This window comes from Anolis carolinensis, chromosome 6 (assembly GCF_035594765.1).
Source record: "Anolis carolinensis isolate JA03-04 chromosome 6, rAnoCar3.1.pri, whole genome shotgun sequence".
Classification (NCBI taxonomy): domain Eukaryota; kingdom Metazoa; phylum Chordata; class Lepidosauria; order Squamata; family Dactyloidae; genus Anolis; species Anolis carolinensis.
The window spans coordinates 114,724,349-114,737,950 of record NC_085846.1 but is presented as its reverse complement, the minus strand read 5'-3'; the positions used below and the strand labels follow the sequence as shown (position 1 = coordinate 114,737,950).

The following is a 13,602-nucleotide window of genomic DNA, read 5'->3' as shown; positions in this document are numbered from 1 at the left end:
ATAGCCCAGAGCATGATTGCATATTCGAACATGGTTGCATATTCCAGTAAGGGATTGGTTCTATGAGTATCATTAATACAATTTATACAATTTATTTAATTTTCATTCCACAATTTTCGCAAAATGGAACTCTAGGGGACTTGTCACAGTGTAGCATCAATACCTGCCAATTGAATTTTGCTGTTAGTGATTTGCCATCTTATGCTTCATACCACCATAGCACAATGTACAAGAACTGGTGAACACACATGCCATGCCCAGAACAGTACAATATAGCAAAATATAAAAACAACATATCATAATACAATTAAACAATAGGCTTGTCCGATCGATGGAAAAAATGTTTCAATTCTCGTTTCTAAAGTAGGGGGTACTTCGATATAGAAATTATTTCTTAATTTTTCACCCAACATTTTCAGATATTTCCAAAAATTTGTAATGTTTCTAAAATGTTTCTAAAATGGCGGACGCGCATGCGCAATTGCCAAAAAACAGGAAACCGGGGGGGACTTTTCTGGGGGTCTCCCATCCTCATTTCTTGAGCTATTCTCATCAAATTTGGTACAGTGGGAGAACACAATCCACACTCTTTGCTCAACAAATTGCAGAAGGTTTCCTGTCTCCTATGATTTTTGGTGAATTTTCATAACTTTTTATAATACACTATTTTTCAATATTTGAAGAAACCTGTTCCTGGTTTGAAAGTCTTATTTCCTGTTCAATTGGGTTCTTATCACTGTAAAAGTCCCTCTTCTACTTATGTAGACTTTGGATTAGAAATGCAGCACACGCCAAGCAATGCCTTGGCAGGAGTGCCACTGTCCTTTGGAAACTATAAATTACCTTTGAATCTTTTGATCAACGGTGCCACTGGCTGATCTTGTGATTGCAAAAATGAAACTTTGGCTGAGGACTTTGGATTAGAAATGCAGCACACGCCAAACAACGCCTTGGCAGGAGTGCCCACGTCCTTTGGAAACTATAAATTGCTGTGGACCCTCTATTGAATCAAATCAATGTCTGACTTTGTGATTGCAGAAATAAAACTCAGCCCAAGGCTTGGGAATAGAAATGGAGCGTGAGGGAAGCAATGCCTTGGCGGATGCCCCACGTCCTTTGGAAACTATTTCTTCCAATGTACCCTTTAGGTTTGAAAACAACGTGTGTCTTTGTGATTGCTGCAATAACACTCAGCCCGGGGGCTTGGGATTACAAATGGAGCAGGAGGGAAGCAATGCACTTGCAGGAACGCAGACGTCCTTTGTAAACTATTATTTTCAAGTCCCCCCCCCTTTCAGGATTGCAAAGAAGGGCTGATGTGGTGATTGCTAAATTCCAAAAAAAGAAAACAGAAAGGCAAAAGGTCTCCCTCAGGAGTAGATGGAAAGCACCCCAAGCTCAGCACTAGCAGGGACGCAGATGTCCTTTGGAAAAAAAAAAGGTTTCCTAAAGCCAGCCACAGCCACAGCCAATTTCCCCCCCAAAAAACACAATATCGAACCAGCAACGACAGAAACACTCTACCCCCAGTCACTTAGCCCTCTCTCCCCCAAGCAAGCAAGCAGCTTCCCAGCACGCGCAAAACACCCTCTCTCCTCGGTATCCCAACCCAGAATGGCTTGGCTCAGTTGGGGAGGGGATTTATATAGAGATCCTCCACGTGGACGCGGAGGATGCTAGCCCCCACCTTTTTCAGCCATCATGGAAGTCTCTGATTGGCCAGGGAGCGGTAGCCTTTTAGGCTGTGCTAGGCTCCCATTCATGTTAGGTTGCAGAAACAAAAAAAAATTAAAAAAATTTTTTTAAAAAATATTTAAAAAAATTTTTGGAAGGAAAATTTTTTAACGAAAATTTTAAGAAACAATTAGAGAATGGGCCAACGATGGTTTGAATTACATTGCCAGTTGCGCCCAGGGAAAACATTTCAAAAAACGAGAACAATCCAAAATAATTACGAAACGAGAAACATAACGAATATTTGGACAACCCTATTAAACAATACAATAAATAATCATGTACAGTGCATGATTCGAGAAACATTCGAGAAACATAACGAATATTTGGACAACCCTATTAAACAATACAATAAATAATCATGTACAGTGCAACACAAAATAAAAAAAACAATATAACAGGGCGGGCCGCATGAGACACTTAGTTAAAACTTGGGGTGAGAAAAGGATAAGAATAAAACCACGGGGAACAGGGACATCCATATTAACTGGGGTTTGGGGACACAGTACTGCATGAAATTATTTTTTAGAGACCTTTGTCTGAAGCTGAGCAAGGAATCATGCTGGAGGACTTAGAGATGGTTCGAAAAGTATTCTCTCAAAGAATCTCTACATCCTCCGACATGACTTTATGGTCAATTTCTGCTAGAAATGTGAAGTGAAAGGGAGCTGGCTCCTTGTGGCAATACAGCATTGGCATCCTCAATGTGCTTTTACCTTGATCAGCTGTGTAGATTGCCAAAGGGTATGCCACTGAACAACACTGAATTAGTTCTGCAACCCTTTATTGTGAATTTGCTAGGTAGGAGTAGACGTGGCCTTGGCTGACAAAATCTTATGCTGCCAACTTTGTTCTCCCAGTTAGTCTCTAGGGTGCTACAAGATCTCCAGACTAACTCCAGACTATTATGGCTATGACTTTGTATTCTATAGTAATACTGTGAAGAAATGCAGTAATATATTGACTGTAACTCATAAAGTATATGGATCTACCAAACTTGCATGCAAAAGGTTCTGACAACATACCATCCCAGATTTTTCTTCTTCGTGGTCTTTCTGAATCACACCATGAGATTACTGCATCTGTTGGCACTGACTTTGGAAGCCCTTGATTTCCTAGCTCACCTGAGACAGACCTTTCACTTTCCTCCTTAAAATGCTACATTGCAGCAATCACCTGGCATTATAAACACCCAGGAAAGCCTTTGTGCTTCTTCAAGCTGTTGGTCAAGTAATGAACACTTCCTGGCACTGTTGAACCATTGGTTCTTATGGTTGTAAGACAATAAAGACAAAAACCTTTCTGTATTATTGACTTTTTTCACAGGCAGTCACTTGCTCTATTGTGTACTTTCATTTACAGTCTGTAATTGACTATTTTTACAGTGACAAGTACATGAATTCATTTATTCAAACAGCTTAGCCAAGTTCTCTGGAACTGAGGCAATGGTCGTACCTGCCTCCTTTTATGCTATGTGGAACTGTAATCCTATTGGTGTGAATTCAAAGAAGACCCCTTGAAGAAGCACAGTTGCAGGTAAGCAACCTGCCTTTGCATTGAAATGCTTATCCGTTCAATCTAGATTTAAATGTCCCTAATACAACACTTTACAGAGTCATGTTGCAATTGTCCTGGAGCCATTGTCAAGACTGCTGGACCTTCACACAACTTTTCTGGTTCTTGACAAACTATGCGACAAATGGACGAAACTGGCAAAACTGGAATCTGAATTTCCGGAGGCACCGGAAGCTCAAACAAATGAAGTTGTTGACACAGAATCACCAGAAGAAACATTACACTGAGAACCAGCAGAGAACTAGCAAGAGTTGAGAAATACCTATTTTATTGCCTTAAAATTTGTGGCCTTCTTGTATGTTGTCGCTTTACAGGGGAGGAAAAATATTTACTTTTTAAGCAAATCAAAGTCATCAGATGCATTCCCTTTAAATGAGGCTATTTTAATTTTGTAGGTTTTGTTCAAGCACCACCGGATTAGCATCTTCGTCAGCCTCGGGTTGGCAGGAGACACAGGCAGTTGAGCCAGAAATTCTTCTCTCCCAAGAAATGAGTCTTTGTGCAGGTTCCTATTCTATCCCCCAAGCTTTGTTCTGGTTGTGCGGCAGAACCATAGACCAGATAGTTCCCAGGAGATGAGAGACAGAAGGTAACCTGGTGGATAAGATGGAGTTTAGGGCTTCATCATGGTCTCTGTCCAAGAGAAGATTCTCAAATTACCAAGACAGGTTGAGAGGAGCAGATAACTCAGGGTAAGTGCTTATGAATTCAGCAAACCATAGTGACTACTCAACATGGTAGCCTCCATCCAACCTGGACTAAAACCCCCATAAGTCCAAGCAGTGGCCTTGGTAGTAGGAAGGATTGAACCTTTAGTCCAAGACATGAAGGGAAGCATCAAGTTGAGGAAGGCCATTCCACAGTGATGGTGCAATGGATTGGTCCAACCCAACCATCTCAGATTGAAGGTGTCATATCCTTGACTGGAGATCAGAACAGGAGAAGCTCTGACAGTCCAATTGGAGGGTTGTTGTATGTTTTCCAGGCTGTATGGCCATGTTCCAGAAGTATTAGGAGAGAATACTTCTGGAACATGGCCATACAGCCCGGAAAACATATAACAACCCTATGATCCCAGACATGAAAACCTTGGACTTAGAGATCTTAACATTGTGTTGTCGGAGGCTTTCATGGCTGAAATCACAGGGTTATTTTCTGTTTTCCTGGCTGTATGGCCATGTTCCAGACGCATTCTCTCCTGACGTTTCGCCCACATCTATGGCAGGCATCCTCAGAGGTTGTTAGGTATGGTTTGTTTGTCACAACCTCTGGGGATGCCTACCATAGATGTGGGCAAACTGTCAGGAGAGAATACTTCTGGAACATGGCCATACAGCCCGGAAAATATACAACAACCCTGAACTTGACATTCCTTTCCTCTGGTGTTAAGACTGGTCATTCTGCATATTCTAATATTGAAGCACATATGGCCAGGCATGGATAGCAAAAGGTATTGTTGAGGATGGACACAGAACAGTGAAAGATAGAAGTCACTGCTGGAGCTTGCTTTTGCCTGAACCTACTGAAAGGACCACACTCTACTTCATCATCATCATCATCATCATCATTTAATTACTTATTAATCGCCCTCCATCCAAGATGCTCTAGGCGATTTACAAGATAAAATTGTAAAGGATAAAAATACATAAATACAAATATTGATAAAATTAACATATATTAAAAGCTCTAGTAAAGATCTTCTCTCACTTCCACTTCTCCTCTCACTAGCGAATTGCTGAAAACTCCAGAATGAACTGGTTTGGCAATTAGAAGTAAAAATTTCCCTTCCAGAATACACAAACCAGGGAAAGACTAGTAATTGCAAATGCAAAATTCGTTTTTAAAAAAATTAATCAACATTATCAATTTTGTAAACCGGCCAGGTTTTGGCAACCACCAGCCAGGGCAGGTTTGGCAATGAGAAGCAGCCCTGTCCTTTGCATAACACACAAAAAGGGAAAAGCTAGTGATTGCAAAACACATCTTTCCTTTGTTATTAATTAAAGGGAAAGTGATTTTGCTTAAGTATTTAATTGCAAGGCCTTTCAGAGTTGTGCAATTCTTTCAGGAATTACAAAGGGGTGGCACGGGCGAGTGGGCAATGTGGGACTTGGGAGGAGAAAGTCCCAGAGTTGTATCAGCTAAGAGTGCTTGCAAGTTTCTTCAACCACTTTGGGAATGGATGACTGCGATAAGAAGGAAGGCTATTGTATCGTGCGGCAATTCAAACGCTAGGCGCGTTTGCAATGCCAGATCTATTCTAGAGTCTCGTGTGATAATGTCCTCAATGCCCATTGACTCTGATTTATTATTCTAGAGAAGTTGTGGGCAAACTTGGGCCCTCCAGGTGTTTTGGACTGCAACTCCCACAATTCCTAACAGCCTACCGGCCCAAGTTTGCCCATGCCTACTTTAGAGGAACTCTCCCACTTTTGAGCAGCAGTGGCAGCTCTTTAGAAAACAGCTCCTGGGGAGCAATTCAATATTGCTGACCCCAAAGCACTAATGGAATGGTGAACTGATCTCTGGGTTGTGTGTCGCCGGCCAAGCGCCCCGGAGCAGCTAATTCCCCAGTCCTTCCACCCGTCTCTTTCTCTCTCATTGCCCTGAATTAACTTTGGCTGCTGTTCCTGCAACTGTTCCTTTGGCCCGTCCTCAGCAATCCTTTTGACAGGCAGCTCCTGGGCCAGCCCTCTCTCTGCAGTGCTGCTCCAAAATTTTAAAAAAATATCTGCAGTCGTCCCCCATCCATTCTGGGCTAAACTCACACCGGGGACCTACCGAGGACAGGGAAATCCACAAGCCAAGCATTGCTATACAGATATAGATATAGATATAGATAGATATATAGATATATAACCACCACTGGAGCAGGTGCCTTCACCGGAGGAGAAGTTACCTTTTTCTTCATGCCTTTATGAACTTTGGATTCTACTGGGCGAGATCGCCTTGAGGTGATTTGGACTTCCTACCCCTCATTGCTTGGGGCTGTGACTGTGGTTCCGACAATCTGCAAACTATATCTCAAGGTCAGTGAAAGGGAAAGCATGGTATCAGGATGGGATGTGTGGCACGAGAGCAACCAGGGCCAAAATTGTCCCAGTGCATGATTGAAGTGCCTCTGGTGTCATTGCTTTTGCTGGGAAGAGGCAGCTTTATGGGGACACGAAGGGTTAAAAACTTTTTTGCTTTTGAGTCTACAAGGGACATAAATGAATGCATGCCTTGCTTTTCTCTGTGAGGCTTCTCTGCCTCCCTGTGTATACAGCATTTCGTCCTCAGTTCAGAAGTAGCGCAACTCCGGTACATCATGCGCAGGTGCGTTGCACCCCCCCCAAAAAAATCCCCAGAGATCAGGGAAAGAAGCTTGCTTGAAAGGGTCACGTAAGAACTTCCACTGCGGCTCTCAGCCTGTTCAGGGCATCTTGGATGTGAGCAGCTCTGTCCCAGGAAAAAGGATCTCCCTCCTGCGCTATCACATTGCAGGCTGCGGAGGGAACAGTTGCAAAGCTAAAATTGGAAGGGACCCGAGACTTTCCTCCCTCCCTCGCTCTGCTCCTGCCTCTCTTCAGCAAGGCCTGCCTTCCTGCTATTTCAGTCCTCTCCTGGACCATTAACTCTCGCTCTCCCTCACCACAAATCGATAATGAAGCATCTATCCGTTCAAAATGCTCAGAACCGTAAACATAGAGCAGAGGAGGAGTTTGCCTGACAGCTGTCAAAAGCACCACTTGTCTGGGGCCAAAAGGGTTCTTGGCAGCCAGGCAGGAATTAACTCAAAAGGTAATTATTCCTGATGACCAACTACTTTCAGTCTTGTGTTCCACAACATTTTGGCTACAAAGGCTGACCTACAAAAAAAAGGTTGGCTTAGTTATAAAGAACTGGGATACAGCGCGTCCTTGGTATCCATTGGGAGTGATTCCAGACCCCGATTGATGGTTATTCTGTGGATACTCAAGTCCCTTATATAAAATGACAAAATCAAAATTTGTTTTTAATATATATGTATTTTCCAGCTATGGAAAGTTGAACTTGTGGATACAGAATATGTGCTATAACAGTGCAGTATGGTGTCCCTCGGTATCCACTAGGGCAGTGATTCCCAAACTTATTTGGCCTGCCGCCGCCTTTCCAGAAAAAATATTACTTAGCTCCCCCTGGAAAAGGGGTGTGTGGCTTAGATGGGTGGGTGTGGCTCCTGCTCAAGAGGGCGGGGCTGAGCCTCTCTCCTAGTCCAAGATGCAGGGCTCCGAGGGGAGGTGGGCTGGGCCACAAATGGGCGGCCAGGATTGGGATGGGTGCAGTTATGAGCACTGAAGCAGGGCTGAGCTTCTATCCCTGTCCTGCAGCGCCTGCCAGGACACAGGGGGCGGGGCTAGAGGAGAGGGCGGGGCCTCTTCCGAAGTGCCTGATGGGGCTGCACCTCTTTACCCCGCCCCCGTGTTCTAACAAGCGCCTCAGAGGAGGGTCTACAGAGGCTCAGCCCTGTCTCGCGCTCTTGGGAAGAGTACTAAAAGGCCTCTCAGGAGAGAGATAGGAGCTCAGCCCTGTCTCGTGCTCTTGGGAAGAGTACTAAAAGGCCTCTCAGGAGAGATATAGGAGCTCAGCCCTGTCTCGCGCTCTTGGGAAGAGTACTAAAAGGCCTCTCAGGAGAGATATAGAGGCTCAGCCCTGTCTCGGGCTCTTGGAAGGAGGCCCCGCCCCTTTCCCTAGCTCCACCCTCTGTGTCCCAACAAGTGCCTCAGGAGAGATATAGATTCTCAGCCCTATCTTGGGCTCTTGGGAAGAAGCCACGCCCACTTCTCTAACTCCGCCCTCGCGCCTAACAGGCGCCTCAGGAGCTCAGCCCTGTTTCTGGCACTTGGGAAGAGGCCCCGCCCCTCCCCTGGCCCCGCCCCAAAATTCACCTGTGACCATCACCGCCCCCCTGGATTGCTGCAGCGCCCACCAGGGGGCGGTAGCACCACTTTGGGAATCACTGCACTAGGGCTTAATTCCAAGACCTCAATGGATGCTCAAGTCCCACTATAGACAATAGTGTAGGAAATGGCATCCTTTATGTATAAGAGCCAAATCAAGGTTTGCTTCCTGGAATATTTTCAAGCCTTGGATGGTTGAGTCCCTGGATTAAGAATCTGTGGATACAAAGGGTTGATTGTACAATTCAGCCAAAGATTAAACCATGACGCTTTAATTTCAGTGGGAAAAAGGCTTGTCTACATTTTGTTGTAATCAATATGATTTGAGGCTATCATACCAGGCAGGTAGAAATACTACAGAATGGACAGGCAAATTGTAATTTGCAGGCTATATTTTGGCCCCAGGGGACATTTTGTTTTTGTACCCAGGCCCCACAGAAGGTATTTTGCAACCTTTAGTGTCCAGAACTTGTGGTTTAGCTTCGAAGAAGTGATTAAACTTCCATGTTCAGATAGTATCTGGTGCTATTAGGGCATTTAAATGGGTTAGAAGTCACTTAACACTACCAAGGAACCTCCGATGGTGCAGCGGGTTAAACCACTGAGCTGTTGAACTTGCTGACTGAAAGGTTGGTGGTTCGAATTCGGGGTACGGGGTGGGCTCCTGCTGTTAGCCCCAGCTTCTGCCAGTCTAGCAGTTCGAAAACATGCAAATGTGAGTAGATGAATAGGTACCGCTCCAGCAGCAAGGTAACGGTTCTCCATGCAGTCATGCCCGTGGCCACATGACCTTGGAGGTGTCTACGGACAACGCCGGCTCTTTGGCATAGAAATGATGAACACAAGTAGACTTAATGTCAAGGGGAAACATTTACCTTAACCTAACGTTATCAAATAAAGGCTTTATCAATCAGTGCCCTGCCTCCAATTGCTCCAGATTGGACCACTGTCAGAAAGTGAAAGTGGCTGAAAAGCAGAATCCAGGTTATTCTAGCTTGATGGTTCCGAGTCAATGGACAGAAAAGACAAATAGTGTGCCAAAATAAACCCCAGCAATGGTAAAAAAAATTAAGAGGATGAAATTGCATAGCTATAACTTAGATCTGTCAAAACAGTAGAAGGTCCAAAAATGAGTCATTGAAAAGCAGAAGGTGCCTGTATTCTTTCCAAGTATTAACCAGACCTGATCCTACTATAGTTTCCATGATAAGACAGGATATTTAGGATATTTAGAGGTTTTTTAAGCAGAAATTTAAATATGTAGCATCCATTTAGTTGTGTCTTCAGTTGCTATCAGTGTCTATGTGGTGTTTGGGCTCCAGACTGTGTTAGCATTGTGGAAATGTGTTCCTCTGCAGGCAGCTGATAGTCAAGAGTCCGTGGCTGATAAGAGCGATACATGTTATTGTAGGCAAAATATATTCTCCTTTTGGTTAGAGGCAAAGATCACAAAAACTGCCTCTGTATAACTGTCCCCATAGTTTCTGCAAGCTGATGAACAAGGCATTTTGTACAGAGTTGGTGGAAATGACAGAACAGGTGAGCTGGTGTCTTTTGGATCAAGGCTTGGCCGAATTCTTTGCATATCTTCCAACATTTCACAGATGACACCGCTTTAGCTGTCATGTCTCAATGCTATGGAACCATTGGAGTTGTAGTTTGGTGAGGCACCAGGACTCTTTGGCAGATAAGGTTAAAGACTTTGTAATGCTACAACTCCCAGGATTCCATAGCAATGAGACATAGCAGTCGAAGTGGTGTTTAACTGTATTAATTCTAAAGTGTAGATGCACCCTAAGAGGTGATAGAACAATCATTTGGAAAATATCTGAAGTATCACCATGTACAATATAGACTGAACTTATTTGGTGCTGCTCTGGATGATAGGAGCTGAACAAATGGATTCAAATTAGAAGGAAAGAGGTTCAGAGGACACAACAAGAACTTCTTGATAACGAGAGCTGTTTGGTAGGACAATGCAATACCTTGGAAGGTGGTAGGTAGGACCTCCTTCATTGGGCATTTGTAGGCATACGTTGGATGCTTGTCTCTCTGGGATGCTACAGATAAGGAAACAGTTAGATCAGATTACCCTTGGGATAACATTCAGCTCTACAGTTCTATGACTCTGTGAGCCAACAATGCACCATACTTGGAGTTTCTATTGTATTGTGGGTAGAATGCTCCCTATTGTCAATATTAAGATGGTCAACATTTTAGTTGTCTTTGCATTTTAGTCTTCTGTGAAAGACATAGAAGCTGATATTATGTACTAGATGGCAAATAGAGAATAGTATAGAGAAGAAGGGCAATATTAAGGTGTAGTTCTGGACATGTTTCAGATAATTTTTAATGTTGTGACTCGAGTCCTTCGCAGAATCTAAAGTCCTGCTTATAGCTTTAGGGTCCCACAAAACTTGGGTCTAGTCTGTTTGAAATATATATCATCCCTATATGAGCCAAGTTGAGTTTTAGGATCTTAAAGGGAGGGCTTTCTCTCTGTCCTACCATCATCATAGGAGCAGTTGGTGAAGACCTGGGAGATAGAGCCTTCTCAGTGGCAGTTCCCAGGTGGCAGAACCAATGGAGGCTCTCTTGGGGTGCATCTGGACGCTAGAATTAATGCAGTTTGACACCATTTAAACATCCATGGTTCAATGCTATGGAATTATGGGTGATGTAGTTTAATGAGGTGCCAACGTGTTTTGACAAAAATGGCTTCAATGTAGTAAAACCACAACTTCCATGATGCAGCTATACTCATATTAACACATCCTAGAATTACTCATATTAATGCAGCCAAGAGTTTTTTAGCTGCCACATCACACTGCATGTATGTTCAGCTTGAGGTCCACTAAGACTCTTAGATCCCTTTCATGTGGACCCTTTTCAAGCCAGTTGTCACCCATATGCATGAATTTCATTTTTTCCTTAGTATCGTGCTTGACATTTCTCCCTGTTGAAATTCATTTTATTAATTTGGACCAATAAAGTTGCCGTTTTGTTTTATTGTTCTGTTCAGAGAAAGCCTCCAAAATCTTGTAACAATATTATTTGTGCATAAGTGTGTGTGACAACAATGAGGCATGGTTGTATGGAGTGTACAATTTGAATTATGACTCAAATTCATATGTGACCAATACAATTTCAGTGATAAAAATACTAACACAATTCTTATTTCTTGTTTTTCTCTCTAAAGTCTCTCCACGGTTCTGGATTACCTTTGAACTGAACCTCCAACATGGGCATTAAGACGGCATTGCCTACTTATGAGCTGGGGCTCTACTTTTTGGTCGTGACGTGTGCCATCGCTTACAGTGGGATGGAGATCTTCGAAAGCTCCCAAGGTAACTTCTCCAGTTCCATTGAGGTAGAGGACAACTGTACTTTGAGTAGGTCTAGTGGCTAGAGGTGAAATGAAGATAGTTCTGGAGATATCTGATGGACCTATACTAGTATAGGCAATCCCTGGTGGCCAAGTCTAATTGTCTTGTTGGTGGGTCCATAAGTGACTGTAGAGATCTATTCTGTATCTGCATAGTCTTTCATAGCGAAGACATACATTTCCAGGTGGAAGGTGGTCCCAACAAGGGTTTGCTTGAGATGTCTTTTTCCTCTCAGCACATTTCTTTCTTTTGCCCTCCATTCGTGCCTCTTCAAATTCCACAGCACTGTTGGTAACAGCTAACCTCCTCCCAGCTCTCTCTCTGTGTCTATGCCACAGATTTGAAGGTTGGCGTTAAGCCCATCTTTACATCTCTTTTCCTGTCCACCAACATTCCGTTGAGTTGAGAGTAAAGCAACTGTTTTTGGGAGATGGTGATCAGGCATTTGGACAACATGGCCAGACCAGTAAAGTGGATGGTGGAGGATCATCTCTTCAATGCTGGTGGTCTTTGCTTCTTCCAGAAGACTTACGTTGGCCTGATGGACCATCTCTCTCCTTTTGAGTCTGCCTAGATCCTGAGTTCCTCAGGAGAAGTTCTTCTTTGAGTCCCGCCACTTTCACAATTGTGGTTGGCAGTACATCAGATATGGACTTCTTGGTGGTTGCCACTACAATTCGAAACTTCACCCCTAAGAAACAGTTCCATCTTTGCTATCCTTCTATCAACTAGCAAAGACATTTTCATTCCAATATAGACTATTGGAAATGGGTTCTTTTTAAGGAAAGAGCTTCCACTTTCATGGGTTTAACTTCCGCTGATTACATTATTCGCAGGTTTGTCACTATGTAACAAAATTTGAAATATTTTCTGTTCCTGATTTATTATTTCCTGTTTAATTGTTCAGTCTTTACTTTGAAAGTAGTTATTAGACTCCAGAAACTTCATTTTTGTGGCTGTCACAAAGTGTGTTGAATTGTTTGAGACTCTATCAGATATTCGTTGAAAAACTAAAGCAAAATGTGCTACAGGATGCCCCTCCCACAAAAAATATTTTATTTTATTTATTTACAGTATTTATATTCCACCCTGCTCACCCCGAAGAGGACTCAGGGCGGATCAGGGTGGATCACATCTATATGGCGAACATTCAATGCCATTAGACAAACAACACACAGACACACACAGAGGCTATTTAACTTCCCAGCTTCTGGCTTTGTGAGGGTATGCTCGATTCCGGCCACAGGAGGAGCAGTTGCTTAATCTTCCACTGTGATGACAGGTCCTTTTGATGGAGTACTTCCTCATCCAGCACGCACGCTGCTGGATGTATTTATAGTGTTGTAAATCAGTTAAGTTAGCCTTCCCGTATAAGCTGTCCCTAAATTTTCCTACTTGATAGATGCAACTATCTTTCGGGTTGCTTAGGTCAACACAAGCACGGCTATTTTTTATTTTAATAGTCGGGTGCTCATTCCAGGCTGGCTTCCTACTCATAACCTCTTGGTCATAGTGATTTATTGCAGCTGGCTACTAACCAGCCTGCGCCACAGCCCAGACATTCCAATTTTTTGCAGTTTAAGAAACTTTTCCCATGTTTTTATGATCAAACCAATTAAGAAATTAAGAAATGACATTTATATCGTAGGAAAAAATGTGTTACATAGTGTAATTAAATGCAAATCTTTGGGGGAGTTTTGCAACTACTGCAGAAAATCACAGGTAGCCTGCATAGACTAGGAAAGGTAAAGCTTAGTTAGCGATAAATGCATGAAGTATATGTACAGTGGGCCTTAGTGTTTGCTGAGGTTCGGTTCTAGGACAGTGGTTCTCAACCTGGGGTCCCCAGATGTTTTTGGCCTACAACTCTGAGAAATCCCAGCCATTTTAACAGCTGTTAGGATTTCTGGGAGATTAAGTCCAAAAACATCTGGGGACCCCAGGTTGAGAACTACTGTTCTAGGATGTCAACATCCATGGATGCT

The 13,602-nt window shown here is 43.2% G+C and overlaps 1 protein-coding gene and 1 long non-coding RNA gene across 6 annotated transcripts in view; one reads left to right on the top strand and one right to left on the bottom strand.

Annotated features, from left to right (window-relative positions):
- The window catches only part of hhatl (hedgehog acyltransferase like), a 35,581-nt gene that overhangs the window by 1,524 nt on the left and 20,455 nt on the right, over window positions 1-13,602 (top strand). Inside the window, exons 1-2 of one of the 5 annotated variants that reach the window (XM_062957739.1) lie at window positions 3,893-4,001; window positions 11,431-11,578. In XM_062957739.1, the coding sequence (XP_062813809.1) occupies window positions 11,473-11,578 (106 nt within the window). In that variant the 5' untranslated portion in view covers window positions 3,893-4,001; window positions 11,431-11,472. Of the gene's footprint in view, window positions 1-3,892; window positions 4,002-6,011; window positions 6,339-10,526; window positions 10,551-11,430; window positions 11,579-13,602 lie in introns of those variants that run through there. The other 4 variants (XM_062957738.1, XM_062957742.1, XM_062957741.1 and 1 more) reach the window with 4 other exon arrangements.
- LOC134292524 (uncharacterized) lies at window positions 3,561-10,353 on the bottom strand. Its single transcript, XR_009999766.1, has 2 exons — window positions 10,217-10,353; window positions 3,561-3,903 (listed from the first exon to the last, which is right to left on the bottom strand). It is a non-coding gene; the product is annotated as an uncharacterized LOC134292524 (long non-coding RNA).